Source organism: Eschrichtius robustus, chromosome 3 (assembly GCF_028021215.1).
Source record: "Eschrichtius robustus isolate mEscRob2 chromosome 3, mEscRob2.pri, whole genome shotgun sequence".
NCBI classification, from domain to species: Eukaryota; Metazoa; Chordata; class Mammalia; order Artiodactyla; family Eschrichtiidae; genus Eschrichtius; species Eschrichtius robustus.
The window spans coordinates 74688388-74704478 of NC_090826.1; the positions used below are offsets into that span (position 1 = coordinate 74688388).

A 16091-nucleotide genomic window follows, 5' to 3' on the forward strand; every position below is an offset into this window, starting at 1 on the left:
TGAAAAGGCCCTTACAGATCATTTAAGCTTATCATTTAGGAGATCAGCAATCATATCTAGAATTTCATACATAGTTTAGGACAGAACAGAACAGAACTCAGAACCTAGGTATTCTGAATTTCAATCTTGTGCTTTCTTTAAGATGGTTGTCATTACATTTGGGTGAGTGGTGAATTGAACAACTCTATGTGTGCCAATCATACTGTGAACATTCATATGTGTTAGGACAGTTGTCTGACAAGTAGTAGTAAAGTTCTAACAAAAGTTCTAATACAAAATGTATTAGATGCTTTCCAATAGATGCAGGTAAAGTGTCTTGAGGAAGGGACAGTGTTTTCTAATATGCACAAAGATGTAACATGGACTTCTGACAGGTGCCACTCCCTTTTCTTCAATACGACCTTACGACTAACAAAGAATGTGTAAGTGCTAATCTCAGTAACAAATACAATACAGATGCAGCTTGTGGAAATTTGAATTATGTAAACTGGAAGCTGTTAATACAGAAAATTTTTTATAAAGTTGCAACTCTCTAAAAAGCTGGCAAGAACTGCAAATTCCAAAATTGGCTGACCCAGTAAATTGCAAACCATGTTCATGGATTGACATGCAGAGGTACTGCATTATATATATAGCATAACATGACCCACCCTCTTATTCACGTGTACCGGAATCTCCCCATGTGATTTTAGTGACCACTGTACTATTGTTTGCACCATAAACCTTTAGCTCAGAAGTTATATATAATAAAATACTCTGAACCCTTAACCACTGCCATGAAAACTTTACCATCTATTTATTTAGGAGAGAGCACACTCTAAAAGGCACTAGAGAGAATGATGTAAAAATAGATAGAGGATTAGGGCCAAAAAAAAAAAAACAAAACAACCCTACAGCAACAGCATCTCCCATCCTAATGTTTACTCCTCTGTGAACCAGTCTTACATTATGAGTATTGTAAATTATGTGATGTGTTCAGGAGGGCATCCTTCACAAAATGCATCTTCTCTTAAAGCTCCTTCGTGTCTTTAAGTGATTCTAACCCCAACTCCTATGCCTGAAAGACAGTGTGTAAAGTTGGAAGGAGCTCTAGGAGTTTCCAATTTAAGCTCACATTCAGTGGTCCACCAAGGGGATAGAATTCTCTGGTAAACATCCCAGAAGTCAGATCTGTTTTTGTGTGTTTTAAATTCTTTTTAGTATGCCGTGAGATGCATCATGGTGTAGAACAACGCTCTGGTTACTTTCACTGCAGGTTCTAACAGGGCTTGAGTTTGTCGTTAAGTCACCTTCATGAATGCCTTCATGGGGCTTGCCTTCATTATGCCTAGTCAATCAATTAAAAGAGGGCCAAGCATTCTTATTGCCCCCACTCCCTGAATGATTAGAGCATTGATGAGCTAATAAGAACAAAACACTCTCAACCTCCTACGGTTAGTCTACAAGCACGGGGCATGGCATGCCTTGTAGTCTATGTGGGGCAGCACCAGCAGATGAAAAGAGCTGCGCCCCCCATGCCACCCCGGTCCCCCCACTGCCTGATGCTGCTGTTGCTGGGCCTTCCCAGGCCCTGATCCTGGGCCATCCAAACTCAGGGTGCCAGGGCAGCAGGGGCATCGAAACTGCTAAATTTTGATTGTCAACATTTATAAAAAGCATCAAAGTGCTAACTGTGAAGGAAGTTAGAGTTTTGTTCAAGGCTTACATTTGTTCTATGGTTAAGTACTGTTTTTATTTGGAATTACACAAATGGAGGCATAATCATTTCAGTGCTTAGGGCTTCTAAAAGTTACATTATGGCCTCAAGTCTACCAGTCACTTAAAAAAAAAAATTCACCAAGAAACTTCAGTTTACTTCCAAAAAATTCTCTCTTTCCAAGCAGGCAGTCTTCATGAAGGACTAAATTCTCTCACCCACATAGATTTAACAGAACACCTTGGACAGTGCTACAAATCTAAGGAGAAAATGAAATCTTGCTTGGCTCAGGAGCAGCCCATGCTTTGAGTCAAGGGCCGGTCTGAAAAGGTCTAGATCAAGTTTGTAGCACCATCATCACAATGACTTGCAGATAAACTCGGGGTCCTAGGATTTGAATAGGAACATTCTTTCCTTGTTTTTTTTTCCCAACTAAGAGATGGGTTTGCTGTGTTCTTGGTGAGCCCTGTGATGGCTGGCACTTGTCATCTGCAAATATACGTGACTCCTCTACTCTTGCACCAGTGCTGAGATATGTGTGTGCATAAAAACAAAAGCTATATATTTCCACCCCGAGTCTCCACAGTTGGATCCCCTCCAGACACCATTCTGAACATGACACTCTGCTGCAGGGTACTAAAAATGGTGCTTTGCTCAAAATAAAACCTTTAAAGATCCCTTAGTAGCTATTCAGGGATGGAAATTCAATCTCAATTCTCCACCATTTGCCCAGCTGTAGATTCAAAACGCTTACATAAAACACTGAGAGTATGTACTTCCTGGCAAATCTGATTTTTCTTCTGCAACAGAAACATGTGCTATAGTTACCACAAACTATATTTTTACTTAGAAAATACACAAGGTAATAATGCACCTCCAACAACAGAAAACAGATCCTCTTTTTTTATTTTATTTTATAGGTAGCTTTGGTATAAGCTTCAGATAGACCCACTGACTACACAGTTTGTGAAATCTATACCTTCAAATCATACTACTCTCTATTTTAGGCCATTATATCTAAAAGCATGACTTCTCAAATCCTTTTATTACAAGTAGTTCTTGCACATAAATGTTACACCACAATAGCAAAAAAAAATGTAAACTTCTTTTGCAAACTACATAAATACTATAATATCTGCCTTGAAGTTATTCTCATTTTAGAATCAGAAGATATTCTATATGCTTTACATAGAAAACTCTGGTCAGTAGCCTATGTATATAAAACTTATTTTTTTTCTTACTGACTTGTCTTTCATGTTGCCTGCTTAGGTCTTTGAAGGAGAAAACTTTTAAATAGAACCCAGATCAAAATTCAGTCCACAAGTAAAACAAGTAGTGGAAACATGTCAATAATTGTGGGTAAAATATGAGGTGTGAAAATTATTCTAAATACTAAATCTGACAAGTCACCAGTGGCATGGAAGGAACTGGATAGGAAGACTCATTTGAGCTCATGTTTGATCCTATATGCAAGGAACTCAGCCCGCATGCTAATATACTTTTTTACCCTGCTGAATGTCTGTTTTCAAACAAATCACCTCTTTCTATTTTAGAGCACAACAGGTCATTTCTACAACTGTAGTCCTAGACTGGAAAGTCTAGGTGGTCAGTGAATTTATTTCACCATCACTGTCTGTGATGTCTTTAAATACAAATTTGAAGTGTGTAAATATACAGGTGTGTATACACACGCACGCACACTGAGAGGACCACATCAAGGCCTCTTTTTTTTTTTTTTTTTCCTGCAAGAAGAGTTTTTAACATTTACCTTTTTTGTTATTACTTCAAAGTAAACCTTTTTCCTCAGAATGTTCTTTCAGTTAAAAATCAAGTTAATTAATCCGGAGCCCTGACTGATTTGTTATTCTGAGATTCCTATTGAACACCTAGCTACTGGCCATGATTTGTTTGAGGAGAAAAACATCACTGCTGAAGCATTTTTTAAAATTTCAAATGTATGCAGAAAGAACTACATAGGTTTTCCAAGCAGCTACATAAGGTGGCTCAAGTAACATTTTTATTTATTTTGGCCTAAGCCCTTTAACAGCATCCTTTGGAAACACAGAGAGAATGACTACAAGATGGCGGCAGAGCCCAGGATGCACGGCCTGGTGGGCGATGCTCCAAGGGGTTCACGGGATGTCAGGCAGGAATCCACGGCGCTGCCTTCCCTCTTTCTGTGCGTTTTCTCTAAATGCATCGTGTCCTCTCTTTCCTGCCCATGCTTTTAAATGATGAAAAACAATTTGTAAAAAAATTTCCCGGTGACTCATTCAGAGCTCACATAACACTGTACGTGGGCTTAGTTGGAGACAGGTAACCATTCTGAACAGTTCTCCCAGAGGAGGCTGGGCCAGGCAGAGGGGCGTTGCAGCCTAGGAGCTGCTCTTGTTGCAGACCTGGCCTCGGTCGCTATTATCCTCCATAGACTGGCTGCCCCCCGTGTCGCTCCGGCTGAGGACCATGGAGGGGATGTGGGAGGGCCGCCGCTCCGGGTGCTTCTCCTGCGAGAAGCAGCAGAGCATCCTCTTCATGGTGCTGTACATGTCCTCATCCTTGTAGGAGTAGATGATGGGGTTCATGACGGAGTTGAGCAGCGCCAGCAGCAGGAACCACCTTTTCACATGCTGCACGTTGCACCACGTGCAGTTCAGGCCGTCGAGCAGCAGAACCACCAGACCTGGTGTCCAGCACACGACAAAGGCCCCTGGAGGGAGAGAGAGGAAGCAACAGGCACTCAGACCTCAGGCTAATTATTTGGGTTTCTTCTCGCCCGGTCTTCGGTCAGTGGTGTCAAGGGACCTTGAGGATTTGTTCTGACAACTGCAAAGCAAACTTCCAGCCTTCCTTTGAGCATTTGAGACTGGGCTTGTTAGAAGCAAACAGGCTATTAACCACGTTCCACTTCACCTTCTTATCTGCTTAACCCAGGTACCGTAATTAGGGGCCTACATTTATCTCTTACTTATTGAGCACAACACAGACCTTATTTCTGTTTGTTCTCCGAATCACACTAGGAGGCTGTGCGGTCATTATCCACACTCTGCAGGTGAGAAGACTGAGGCCAAATCCCAGGGTCTACGTGGGGAAGGAAGCCTCACACACTTAACCCTGCACTCTGCTGTTCTCCAAATCAGACGTTCCAAATGCTTTCCTGAAAATATGACGCATTGCATCTATGGGAGTCTCCTAGTCTTTTAATCAAGTCACCTGCTCAAAAACTGTATTCTTTACAAATCCATGTTGATGCTGAGTAAGCACTAAATTCTTTTTGACGTATTCATAGGCCATCTGCCTAATAATCTGTTCTAGGCTGAGATATTTTTGTCAGAAATAAATCTTTCTCTTTCATGATGAGATAGAGATGTGCTTTTTATTAGCACATTTATTTATTTAGCATAATTTTAGCACCAATGGCACATGAAGGGGGGGTCTGTTCTGAGTCTCTACCCATATGATCATACTTAGCTTACCTCAAACTTTCTGGTATGTTTTTCCTAAAATATGAGACATATGTTCAATATTTCCCTACTTAGTCATGGTAACATCAGATAACGATGACAGCTAACACATCAATGCTTCCCTTTATTAACTCACAGAACCACACTCTGAAATAGACATCATTATCATCCTCAGGAAACTGAGGCACAAGAGAAGTTCAGTAACTTGCTTACAGGCAAATAGCTTGTAAGGGACATTGAATTTTGAACCTAGGCAGTCTTCCTCCACAGGCTGTACACTGGGCCACGACGGGACCTGCCTCCATACTGGGACGTGGTTTCCTTCTCCCAAAGTCCTTATGATTTCTGAAGGCCCTTACTTATCCACTGAACAAATAGTCACTGTGAGGTTTCAATGTGCCAAGAACTGTACTAGACAGTGAATGAGGCGAAGACCATGCGGTGTGGGAACAAAAGTGCGAATGGGAGAGAGAGAACGAACAAGCAAGTCTGTGAACCATTATCACCAACTAGTTACTCTTCCTGGTTAGAGTCAGACCTGGACAGTATTCCTCTTGGTGCTTTATCTTCCTTCTGAGAGATATAATAATAAGCAAGTCAAGTCACGAATTATAAAGAGGCAGTATGAGGCCATGAAACTCCGTGAGCTGTGGGGTCAGACAGCTACGCCCAGCTCCTCACCTTACACGCTGCTAGTAAGGCAAATTACTCTTCTGAGCCTCCGTTCCCTTATTTAATAAGGATAATGATCCCGACTTACAAAGTGGTTGTTAAGAGTGAGAGGTAATGAAAAGTGGTGTCTAATCCCGTGTTGGGTTCACTCAGCAGTGGTTATCATGAGATGCTTTGTCAAAGACATCTGCCAAAAGTAGATGTGCAGGAGTTCTCAGGGGGTTTCATTTCCCATTTCATAACTACAGCTCTCTAATGGCTCCCTTTTTTCTCCATCCTGTATTATTTTTGGTTTGGCTGACATACGTGAAGAAAGAAGTGAACTTAGAGATAAAATATCAGGGATTTGGGTCCTAATTCTTCACTTACTGTACGACTCTGGGAGATCCATGTCATCGGTCTGGGCTTCATCTTCCTAAACTGTAAACTGAGGATGTTAGGCAAGTTCTGGGTTTTTCAAACTGTGGGCCAAGGCACCTTAGTGAGTATGCAATCAATTTAATGAATTTGGAAAAGTTTCTTTTTTTTTTTTAATGAAAGAATGGAAATGCAAATGGAATGGAATAGCTCAGAGTATATTACACAGACCAAGAGAAGTATTGTTTCATGAAACTTTTGTTTCAGTTTTATATACTATATTTATGTGTGCATTGCTTATAAAATAAAATATTATTTTTGACTGTTGGGATTAGTCAAAAAGTTTGAAAAACACTAATTCAGATAACCTTTAAGGCTGCATCCAGCTCCAATGGTCTGTATTTCCCATAACAGTAACACTTTTGTTCTCTCTGCCATTTCTGAGACAGGGTTACTATGTTGTCAGGAGGGAAAAACTAAACAAAGCAGACATCAAAAGCTGTAGCTACCAACTTTGATATGAAGAGTCCTTTCTGTGTGAGATTGCAGAATTCCAAAGAAATCCTAGTGGGAGTGTTCCAAGGTTTTTGTGTTAATGGGTAGGAGGGAGAAATATTGATAAACTTTATACTTAGTTAAATATGCATGTCAAAATTTAATAGTGTATATAACTTCCAAACCAATGGAGGGGGAAGGATGCAAGTAAAGGAAAGGAAAAAAAAAAAGGGGGAAAACATAGAAAAATGGGATAAAGAAAAAATTAAGATGCTGGAAATGAATCCAGATAAGTTGACCCTTGAACAACACAGGGGTTAGGGGCCCTGCACAATCGAAAATCCGTATATAACTTTACATTTGGCCCTCGTATCTATGATTCCACATCTGTAGATACAACCAACCTCAGATCAGATTATGTAGCACTGTAGCATGTATTTACTGAAAAGAATCTGCACATAAATGGACCCGCTCAGTTCAAACCCCTGTTGTTCAAGGGTCAATGGTATACTAATAATCAAAATCAATGTTAATTGTATAGTTAAAAAAGTGAATCTAAATAATTTGATGTCTAACATTATAACCATACGTGATAAAACCATGAAGAAAAGCAAGATGATTAACATGAAATTTATAATATGGTTATTTCTACAGGAGAGAAGGGGCCACCAGGATAGGGCACAAAGGAGGTTCTAAACACACTGATAATGTTCTATTAAATTGGGTGGCAAGTACACAGGTGTTTTACATTTTTAATATTCTTTTAAGTGTTATTCTTTAAACTGTATATATATCTTATATAATTTTGTTTGAATGATATATTTCACACGCACACATCAGAAAAAAGGATAAAAGTAAATTGCCAATATGTTTTCCTAAAGACTGTTTTTAAAATTGGATTTTTAAAAATCATTAAAGCTTTTTTCCCTAGTATAAAACTCTAGTTTGGATTAATCAGGGGACCTAAACACTCTAAATAAATCTTCAAATTGATGCCCTGTTTGTCATAATGTGGTACTTCACATACATTTTCCTTTTGCATTGAATTTCATAAAATAATTCATTCAGTCAACACTGACACACTTTTCACTGAGCAATGGTTATATACCAGGCACTGTTGTAAGCATTTTATATGAATTAACCATTTAATCCTCATAGCAACCCTTGGAAATAGGTACTATTACATATATATATATATATATATATATATATATATATATATATATATATACACATATATATATATACATATATATGTATATATATATATAAAACCCTCATTTATATATATAAAACCCTCATTTTAAACCTGAGGAAAGTGAACCACAGAGAAATTGGTAACCTGCTCAAAGCCATGATAAGTGGAAGGGCCAGGATTTGAACAGGCAGCCTGGCCCCAGAGCCTGTGCTCCTGTTCTCGTGCTAGGCTGCTCAGCAGTGAGCTGCAAAGGATATTATTTCTAAAGTAAGTGATGGGGAAGGGGGGAGGGTACTTCTGACCTTTAAAGTCTCATTCGTAGAATATCATATCTGACTGTGAAACTGCATACAGTATATCACAACCAAGTCATTCTTTGCTTTGCTAACAGAAAGAATTTCTGGCAAAGGAAGGAAGGAAGGAAGGGAGGGAGGGAGGGAGGGAGGAAGCAAAAAAGATGAAGGAAAGAAGGAAGGAAGGGAAAGGGAGGAAAGAAAGGAGAAAGAATTTCAACAAAAATACAGGTAAGAAGAGCAACAAAAATCTGCTGACCTGGGGCTTCCCTGGTGGCGCAGTGGTTAAGAATCCGCCTGCCAATGCAGGGGACACAGGTTCAAGCCCTGGTCTGAGAAGATCCCACGTGCCGCTGAGCAACTACGCCCGTGCGCCACAACTACTGAGCCTGTGCTCTAGAGCCCGCGAGCCACAACTACTGAGCCCGTGAGCCACAACTACTGAGCCCACGTGCCTAGAGCCCGTGCTCTGCAACAAGAGAAGCCACTGCAATGAGAAGCCCACGCACCACAACGAAGAGTAGCCCCCGCTCGCCACAACCAGAGAAAGCCCATGCGCAGCAACGAAGACCCAACGCAGCCAAAAATAAATAAATAAAATAAATTTATTTTTTAAAAAAAATCTTCTGACCTTTTCTTTACACTGTTTCCAATAACAACAACAGGCAAGTCTCTGACAGAACAGCCTCCACACGCTGCGCTGCTGATGGGTGCTTCAGTGGTGCTGTCTGAGGTGATGATTGCACTCCAAGCAGGGACCCTGGGAAACTGCAGCTCCCCAACTCCTCCACCGGCGGCCAAGCTCTACCTCCAAACACATCTCAGAGCGGGGGCACAGCTTATCTAAACAGCTCATTCCTTGGGGGTTTTTACTGTATGTCAGCAGCAGCAGATATGAGGTCCCCAAAAACACTTAAAAGAGAAGAAAATGTCAGGAATGGTTTTGGCCTTGGGAATCCGTCTTTTTGGAGAATTCTTGGAGAATGTGGGAGATGTCAGAAACATACAAATGTTTCTGTCTGTCCCAGTTCTTAAAAGAGGGGCAGAGGGTACATCCTGAGAAATATATATCACTCAGTCCCTTATCAATTTCCCAAAAATTCTAGAGGAAAAAACTAAGATGAATGTTTTTTGAGTATTTAAACTCAATGCTCAGACCAAGACAGCTGGGACCAAACAAGGCTTTCAAAGAGACATATGCCAAGCCTGGATCATTTTTTTCCCCCCCTAAATCAGGCATTAACAAATAGGAGCAGATCTAAAGGTATCTATCAGGGAACTGATGGAAGAAATCAAGCATGTTTCTCTTGGAAAAGAAAAGGCAAAGGAAAACCACATTATGTTAACTGTCCCCAAAGACCTGAAGGGCCATCACATAGAGAGAAGCATGACTTATCGTGAAGGTCACCCTGAGACAAATGGAAAAGTACCAAAAGGCAGAATTTGAATGTAAGACTTCTTTTTAAGAAAATGAAACTATTAGGAGAGGAATTTGTTGTTCGGCAGACAGAGAGCCTCCCTTAGCCAGGGTATTTACTTTGCCCAGATCATCCTGAGATGTACAAAGGGAAGAGATTTTTCCTAAATGAGAGAGAGAGGGTTAAGTGGCTTCTGAACTCTTTTCCAAGTAGAAAACTGCTAAATTCTACAAACTATGAGTTTCAACTCCCCATAAAATTCAAACAAATTCGACGTATTGGTTTCCCAGACACCATTATCAGACAGTATGGCTAAAAACTGATTAAGATGAATCCTCTGAGCTAGCAGTTCCCAAAGCTGGCTGGCCACCAAATTCTCAGAGGAGCTTTTTAATAATGCAGATCCCCTGGTCCTAGATCAGAGCCAATGGTCAGACTCTCTGGGGTGGTACATGGAAATCTGTAGGACTAAAACGTTCCCTGGGTGATTATGATGCATGGCCAGTTTTACAAACCATTTTTCTATGCTGACCAAAATGGTTTAATCAAGCTGATCCTGTCAGCAAAATTGTAGACTCCATACACACTTGGCAAAAAAGTCATGGAAAAGAGAAAGGGGGCAGAATTCTTTAGAACAAGAAAATCACCTTCAGATCAATACCTTCAGCTTCTATTTGGAAAGAATGTTTGAGTACATCTTACGCATAAATGAAATGTACAAACACTAGCAGGGAAACTAGTCTACAGGCAAGGCATATACTGTCCTCCACTGGCCTTGGTTGGCGCTCTGGTTCGCCCTGCCAGGAATGCCTTCCTGGCTCCTAATCTAAGGTCTACTTTTCATTCTAAGCTTAGCTCCTCCACTGGACCTTTCCCATATGTCCAACCCACAGTGACCATTCCCTCCTCTCAACTCCTGTGGCATTTTCCACCTACAACATCCACATGGCACTGGGCATATTACCTGCTTAATTCCACTCCAACATTTCCCAAGAGCTCTGGGCTGGGCAGTGTGCTTAGAGCTTTACATACACCCATTGTTTAAAACTCATGGCCCTGTGAAGTTGCCACTCTTATTTTCCGTCTCACATATGATGAATTTGAACTTCAGAACAGCTCAAGAGTTTGTCCTAGGTTTAGTCAGAAGCCAACAAAAAGAAGAGTCAGAATTTGAACCCAGGCCTGATTCCCCCATGCAAACTCTTGAGCGTTGTGCTATTCTAAGGTAGTTTTTAATACATACGTCCTGTCTCTCGGGCCTGTTGCAAGCTTCCTAAGCATGTAGGCTGTGCCTCATACCTGTCTGTGTCCTCAGCATGAAGTATAGAGCTCCATACTCAGTAGCAGAGAAGATGAGTCCATTGAACATAACTGAAGTTTATTAAGAGCCCACACGGGGCCAGGTAACGCATTAGCTGCAGCACTTGCTGATGCAAACAGTGTGCTGTCCTGCCCTTCGGGCACTGACAGGATGCGATGATTCTGATTACTATCCAGGAAGGTGCCAGGTGGAATGACACTCAGTTGAGCTGAGTATTGAAGGTCAAGAATGACTGTGCAGAGGTGAGAAATAGCATGATGTACTTGGGGAATTCCAAACAGTTTAGGATGGTTTTAACCCAGGAAGGTGACTAGGGAAGTAAGATGAATTCTGAAAGATGAACATGGGTCAGACCTGGAAGGGCCCTGTGGGCAGTTCTCAGGAGTTTGGATTTATTGTATAGATCACACCCCATAAGCCTTTTTCAACCGGGAGTTCATCAGGTGAATGCCCTCAGGTATCCATGGTATGTAATGAATTAACCTCTCTCCCAAGCACCTAGAATGGTATGAGTCATACAGCATGATGGGAGGAGTAAGAAAATATTTCTAGGTTCCACGGTTCATAAAGGAAACCTAATGAGAAAGGTTAAGAGCTGAGGTTTTTTTCAGGCTCAGTTGCAACTCATCAGTGGCTTGTGAAATCAATTTAGTAGGTTGCAACTCATCAGTGGCTTGTGAAATCAATTTAGTAGGTTGCAACCAGCAATTTTCTAAAAAATAAAATAGAACAGAAAACATCAGGATACATCAAGTAGAGTAATGGTATGTTTCATGAAACTTGTTTCAATTACACACAAAAATATGTGTATGTATTGGGCCATGATAGAGAATGTACATTATTTCTCACTGTGGGGTCCTGATTAAAAAATAAAAATTGAAACCTACTTCTATAGATCATTATTTTTTTTTTTTAAGTAGAGGATGACTTCCCAAAGAAAATCTCTTGTTAAACTTCAATAAATATCCGTTCTGCTCTGACTAAAGAAGGAGAAGGGGTGGGGGGAGTTGACTAAAGATCTTCATGGAGAATTCATTCCCATCTTCACACTACAGTGCTCCCCCCGCCCCCCTACACATACGTACACTGAGGCACCTCTGAGGAACCCCTGGGAACCTCGCTGACCTAGGTTTGAAAATGACCACTGTAGAATGGTAGTTGTTTGAAGATTTTTAATCAAGAGCATGGATAAGTCTTATATTTTAAAGCAAAGCTGTGTCTGAGTGCTCAGGATGGAATGGAGGTATGTGACGCTCCCCCTGCATCAGAATCACCTGGGCTGACTGCTTGAAATTCAGATTTCTGGGTCCCACCCAGACCTACCAAATGAGAAACTGATGGAGGTACGATCTGGGCATCTCCGGTTTTAACCAGCTCCCTGAGGAATGCTTTAGTAGGGTGAAGTATAGGACCACTGACCTAGGCATGGAGACACCTCTGAAGACCAGCTAAAATTCAGGTGGAAAGTCTAAGGATCTGTTGAAGTTGGAGAAATGTAGCCAGGTCAGCGAGGTGGTAAGGAGGAAAACCTGTAAGACTTGATGTATAAACAACTGGATCTAGGAAGTGAGGGAGAGGAAAGAATCCAGGGTGACTGGGTAGCATGGGATTCTGATAACCAAGTGGGAGAGAGAGGAGCGACAGGTTTAGAAGGAAGAGATGGTGATTCAGTTTTAGGCATCGAGCACTTAGAATATCTGTGGCTCCTCCAGGCATAGACGAGTAGAAGGCAGCCAGAAATGTGGGTCAGAACTCTGAGAGCTCCAAATTGAAATGTTAACTTGGGAGTCATCGGCAGTAGGTGGAACTGAAGCCATATGTTCTTTCATTAATAAATACTTACTAGGCAACCACCTGCCATGTGCCAGCCACTAAGAGTGAATGTCTTCCAGTTGATTACATTTGAATAACAAATATAACATCCTTCTAGTGCCACGTGATAGGTCAGTTATGTTGATAAGAAGCAATTATTTTTTTATTTTAATGATATTCTATGTTCTTTCTGTACCTGTTTAAGAGACTCACTAGTAGTCCAATTAGATTACCACTGAGCTTTCCTCTAGTAATTCAACTAGTTTCACTGCTGTACTCAAAAACCAGTATCATGAATTCAATACAAGTTTCTAAAGTATAGTGAATCATACACTAGAATATTCAATTAAGTACTGAAATGATATTTAATGACTGCAATTTAAGGTAATCAGAAACATCAAGTTAAGGAATGTCTAACACTTTAGAAGAGACAATTACAACTGAAAATATTGGTGACAAGTGAAATTAAAAATCTTTCAAACTCCCTCGTCAATATTATGCTGAAATAATCTACAACCACCACCCCCCTTATTTGGAAGTTTTCAAAATATTTCAAACAATACTCTGGTTAACACCTCATGGCTACATTATATGAAAGAAGATATACTCATTATAGGAAAGAATACCAGTCCATATGGGAGAAGGGCCCCTCACTGCAATGTATTTAAGATAGTTCTTAGCGCAGCGACGGCGGCGGCAGCGGCGGCGGCGATTGCTATTCGGAGCCGTTGAGACGCCTCTGCGGCAGCTGGTGGCGCGGGTGGCTTGCGTGGACGCGGGCAGAGGCGGCCGGCCGGCCACCGCAGCCTCAGCGCCCGCGGCCCCGGCAGGCGCGTCGGGACACCCCGAGGCATCCTCCCCCTCCCGCCGCCGCGGGAGCCTCGGCTGCCGTCCGCCCTCCCGCATCCCCTCGCAGTCCGCACCGCCACACCTCCTCCCTGTGCTCGGACCCCCGGCCTCGCCCCTGAAACATGACTCGCGATTTCAAACCTGGGGACCTCATCTTCGCCAAGATGAAAGGTTATCCTCATTGGCCAGCTCGAGTAGATGAAGTTCCTGATGGAGCTGTAAAACCACCCACAAACAAACTACCCATTTTCTTTTTTGGAACTCATGAGACTGCTTTTTTAGGCCCAAAGGACATATTTCCTTACTCAGAAAATAAGGAAAAGTACGGCAAACCAAATAAGCGAAAAGGCTTTAATGAAGGTTTATGGGAGATAGATAACAATCCGAAAGCGAAATTTTCAAGTCAACAGGCATCAACTAAACAATCAAATGCGTCATCTGATGTTGAAGTTGAAGAAAAAGAAACTAGTGTTTCAAAAGAAGATACTGACCATGAAGAAAAAGCCAGCAACGAGGATGTGACTAAAGCAGTTGACATAACCACTCCAAAAGCTGCCAGAAGAGGGAGAAAGAGAAAGGCAGAAAAACAAGTAGAAACCGAGGAGGCAGGAGTAGTGACTACAGCAACAGCATCTGTTAATCTAAAAGTGAGTCCTAAAAGAGGACGACCTGCAGCTACAGAAGTCAAGATTCCAAAACCAAGAGGCAGACCCAAAATGGTAAAACAGCCCTGTCCTTCGGAGAGTGACATGGTAACTGAAGAAGACAAAAGTAAGAAAAAAGGGCAAGAGGAAAAACAACCTAAAAAGCAGCTTTAAAAGGATGAAGAGGGCCAGAAGGAAGAAGATAAGCCAAGAAAAGAGCCAGATAAAAAAGAGGGGAAAAAAGAAGTTGAATCAAAACGGAAAAATTTAGCTAAAACAGGGCTTACATCAACCTCTGATTCTGAAGAGGAAGGAGATGATCAAGAAGGTGAAAAGAAGAGAAAAGGTGGAAGAAACTTTCAGACTGCTCATAGAACGAATATGCTGAAAGGCCAACATGAGAAAGAAGCAGCAGATAGAAAACGCAAGCAAGAGGAACAAATGGAAACTGAGCACCAAACAACATGTAATCTACAGTAATAAAAAATATATCTCATTTTGGGCTCGAAGCATTAATCCAGTTACTGAAAAGAGAATACAAGTGGAGCAAACAAGAGATGAAGATCTTGAGACAGACTCATTGGACTGAATTTCCCCCTCCCCCCCCTTGATGGAAGAATGTTCCAGATTCTAAATTGAGGACTTCATTAATGGCATTATTACTGTGTTATGATTGTTAAAAAACATTTCCTGTAAGATACACACTACATATTAAGGTCGGCCATCATTCCTGTTAAAAGATTTTTACCAAGCTTAAAATGAAGCTTTGTGTTTGAAAGTTATAATAAGCTCAGATGAAGATGGTGGTTGTACATTATTTCATTTAGAAAATATAAAAATTCATTTTGTTTTGAAGCTAGGTGTTAAACTGGAGTAGCTACTATACCCCCAGAGAATGGGGCAGTTGTGCCCTTCCCCTGACATTCTTTTGTTGTTCAGTTCTTTAGAAGATTAATAATTGTTTTTTAATCCTGAGAGATTAAACAGTAGACTTGTTAAGAAAACAAAAATGAAACTGTAACCAAAATTTTAAAATAAAGTTTTTTTTAAGATAGTTCTTGGGGTTTAGGTGACAGACAAGATGTATAGAAGATTCAGACCTCAAGTTGTATGACTCCTGTTCTTTAAGACTCATACTTTTCTATTCCATCTAGTTAGCCTTATTTTCCTCTCTTTAAAAATTCACACATACAATTAAAAAGAAAACCTGACATGTGAGTGGCACATAAATAAAACATCCATAGCGATAAAAGCAATCACTCACACAGAATAGTCTCACTTTGGCACACGGGCTACTCATTTCATCAAACAAGAGGATATATTTTAAATATGTTCACTCTGTTATTCTTTGTTTTTAGTCCAGGAAAAAGCAGCAGGGCACCAGCAATAATGCTAACCTACTAAGCCACAGGGCTGTCTGATTTACTAAAATAGAAAATTACAACTCTACATAAAAATCAGGCTAGGAACCTCAGCCTATGGAAGCTCTCTTCTTATTTGAAAAGAATTTTAAAAGTAAGATTTTAAAGTTAACAGCTATTCTTGGTTAGAAATATTACAATGTGTAAGTTACATATTAATAGAATATTCAAGTGAAAATGCTCTTATGATACTAAAGAATTTATTCAATAATTTAAAAATAACACCTCTAGATGTGGTTTGCATTCAAATTCATACTCGTTTACCCACAGTGTTTTAGAAGTCCAATAATTCAGAAAATAGATTGTCACATATGCGAAAGGAATGAAAATACATACCCTGAGTAAACCTGACTTATTTTTACTGCAGAAAACAAGAAACACTGAGACACTTCAAATAGATGGTGAGCAGTTAAGCATTCCACAGATGATTCATTTAACACGGTTGTTACTACCA

The 16091-nt window shown here is 40.7% G+C and overlaps 1 protein-coding gene and 1 pseudogene across 1 annotated transcript in view; one reads left to right on the top strand and one right to left on the bottom strand.

The window, feature by feature from the left end:
• Positions 1-4071: 4071 nt before the first annotated feature.
• LPAR3 (lysophosphatidic acid receptor 3) overlaps positions 4072-16091 on the bottom strand; it is a 52945-nt gene continuing 40925 nt past the window's right edge. The window contains exon 2 of the mRNA XM_068538046.1: positions 4072-4403. Within this exon, the coding sequence (XP_068394147.1) occupies positions 4072-4403 (332 nt within the window). The remainder of the gene's footprint in view (positions 4404-16091) is intronic.
• On the top strand, positions 13520-14696 carry LOC137761140 (PC4 and SFRS1-interacting protein pseudogene; annotated as a pseudogene).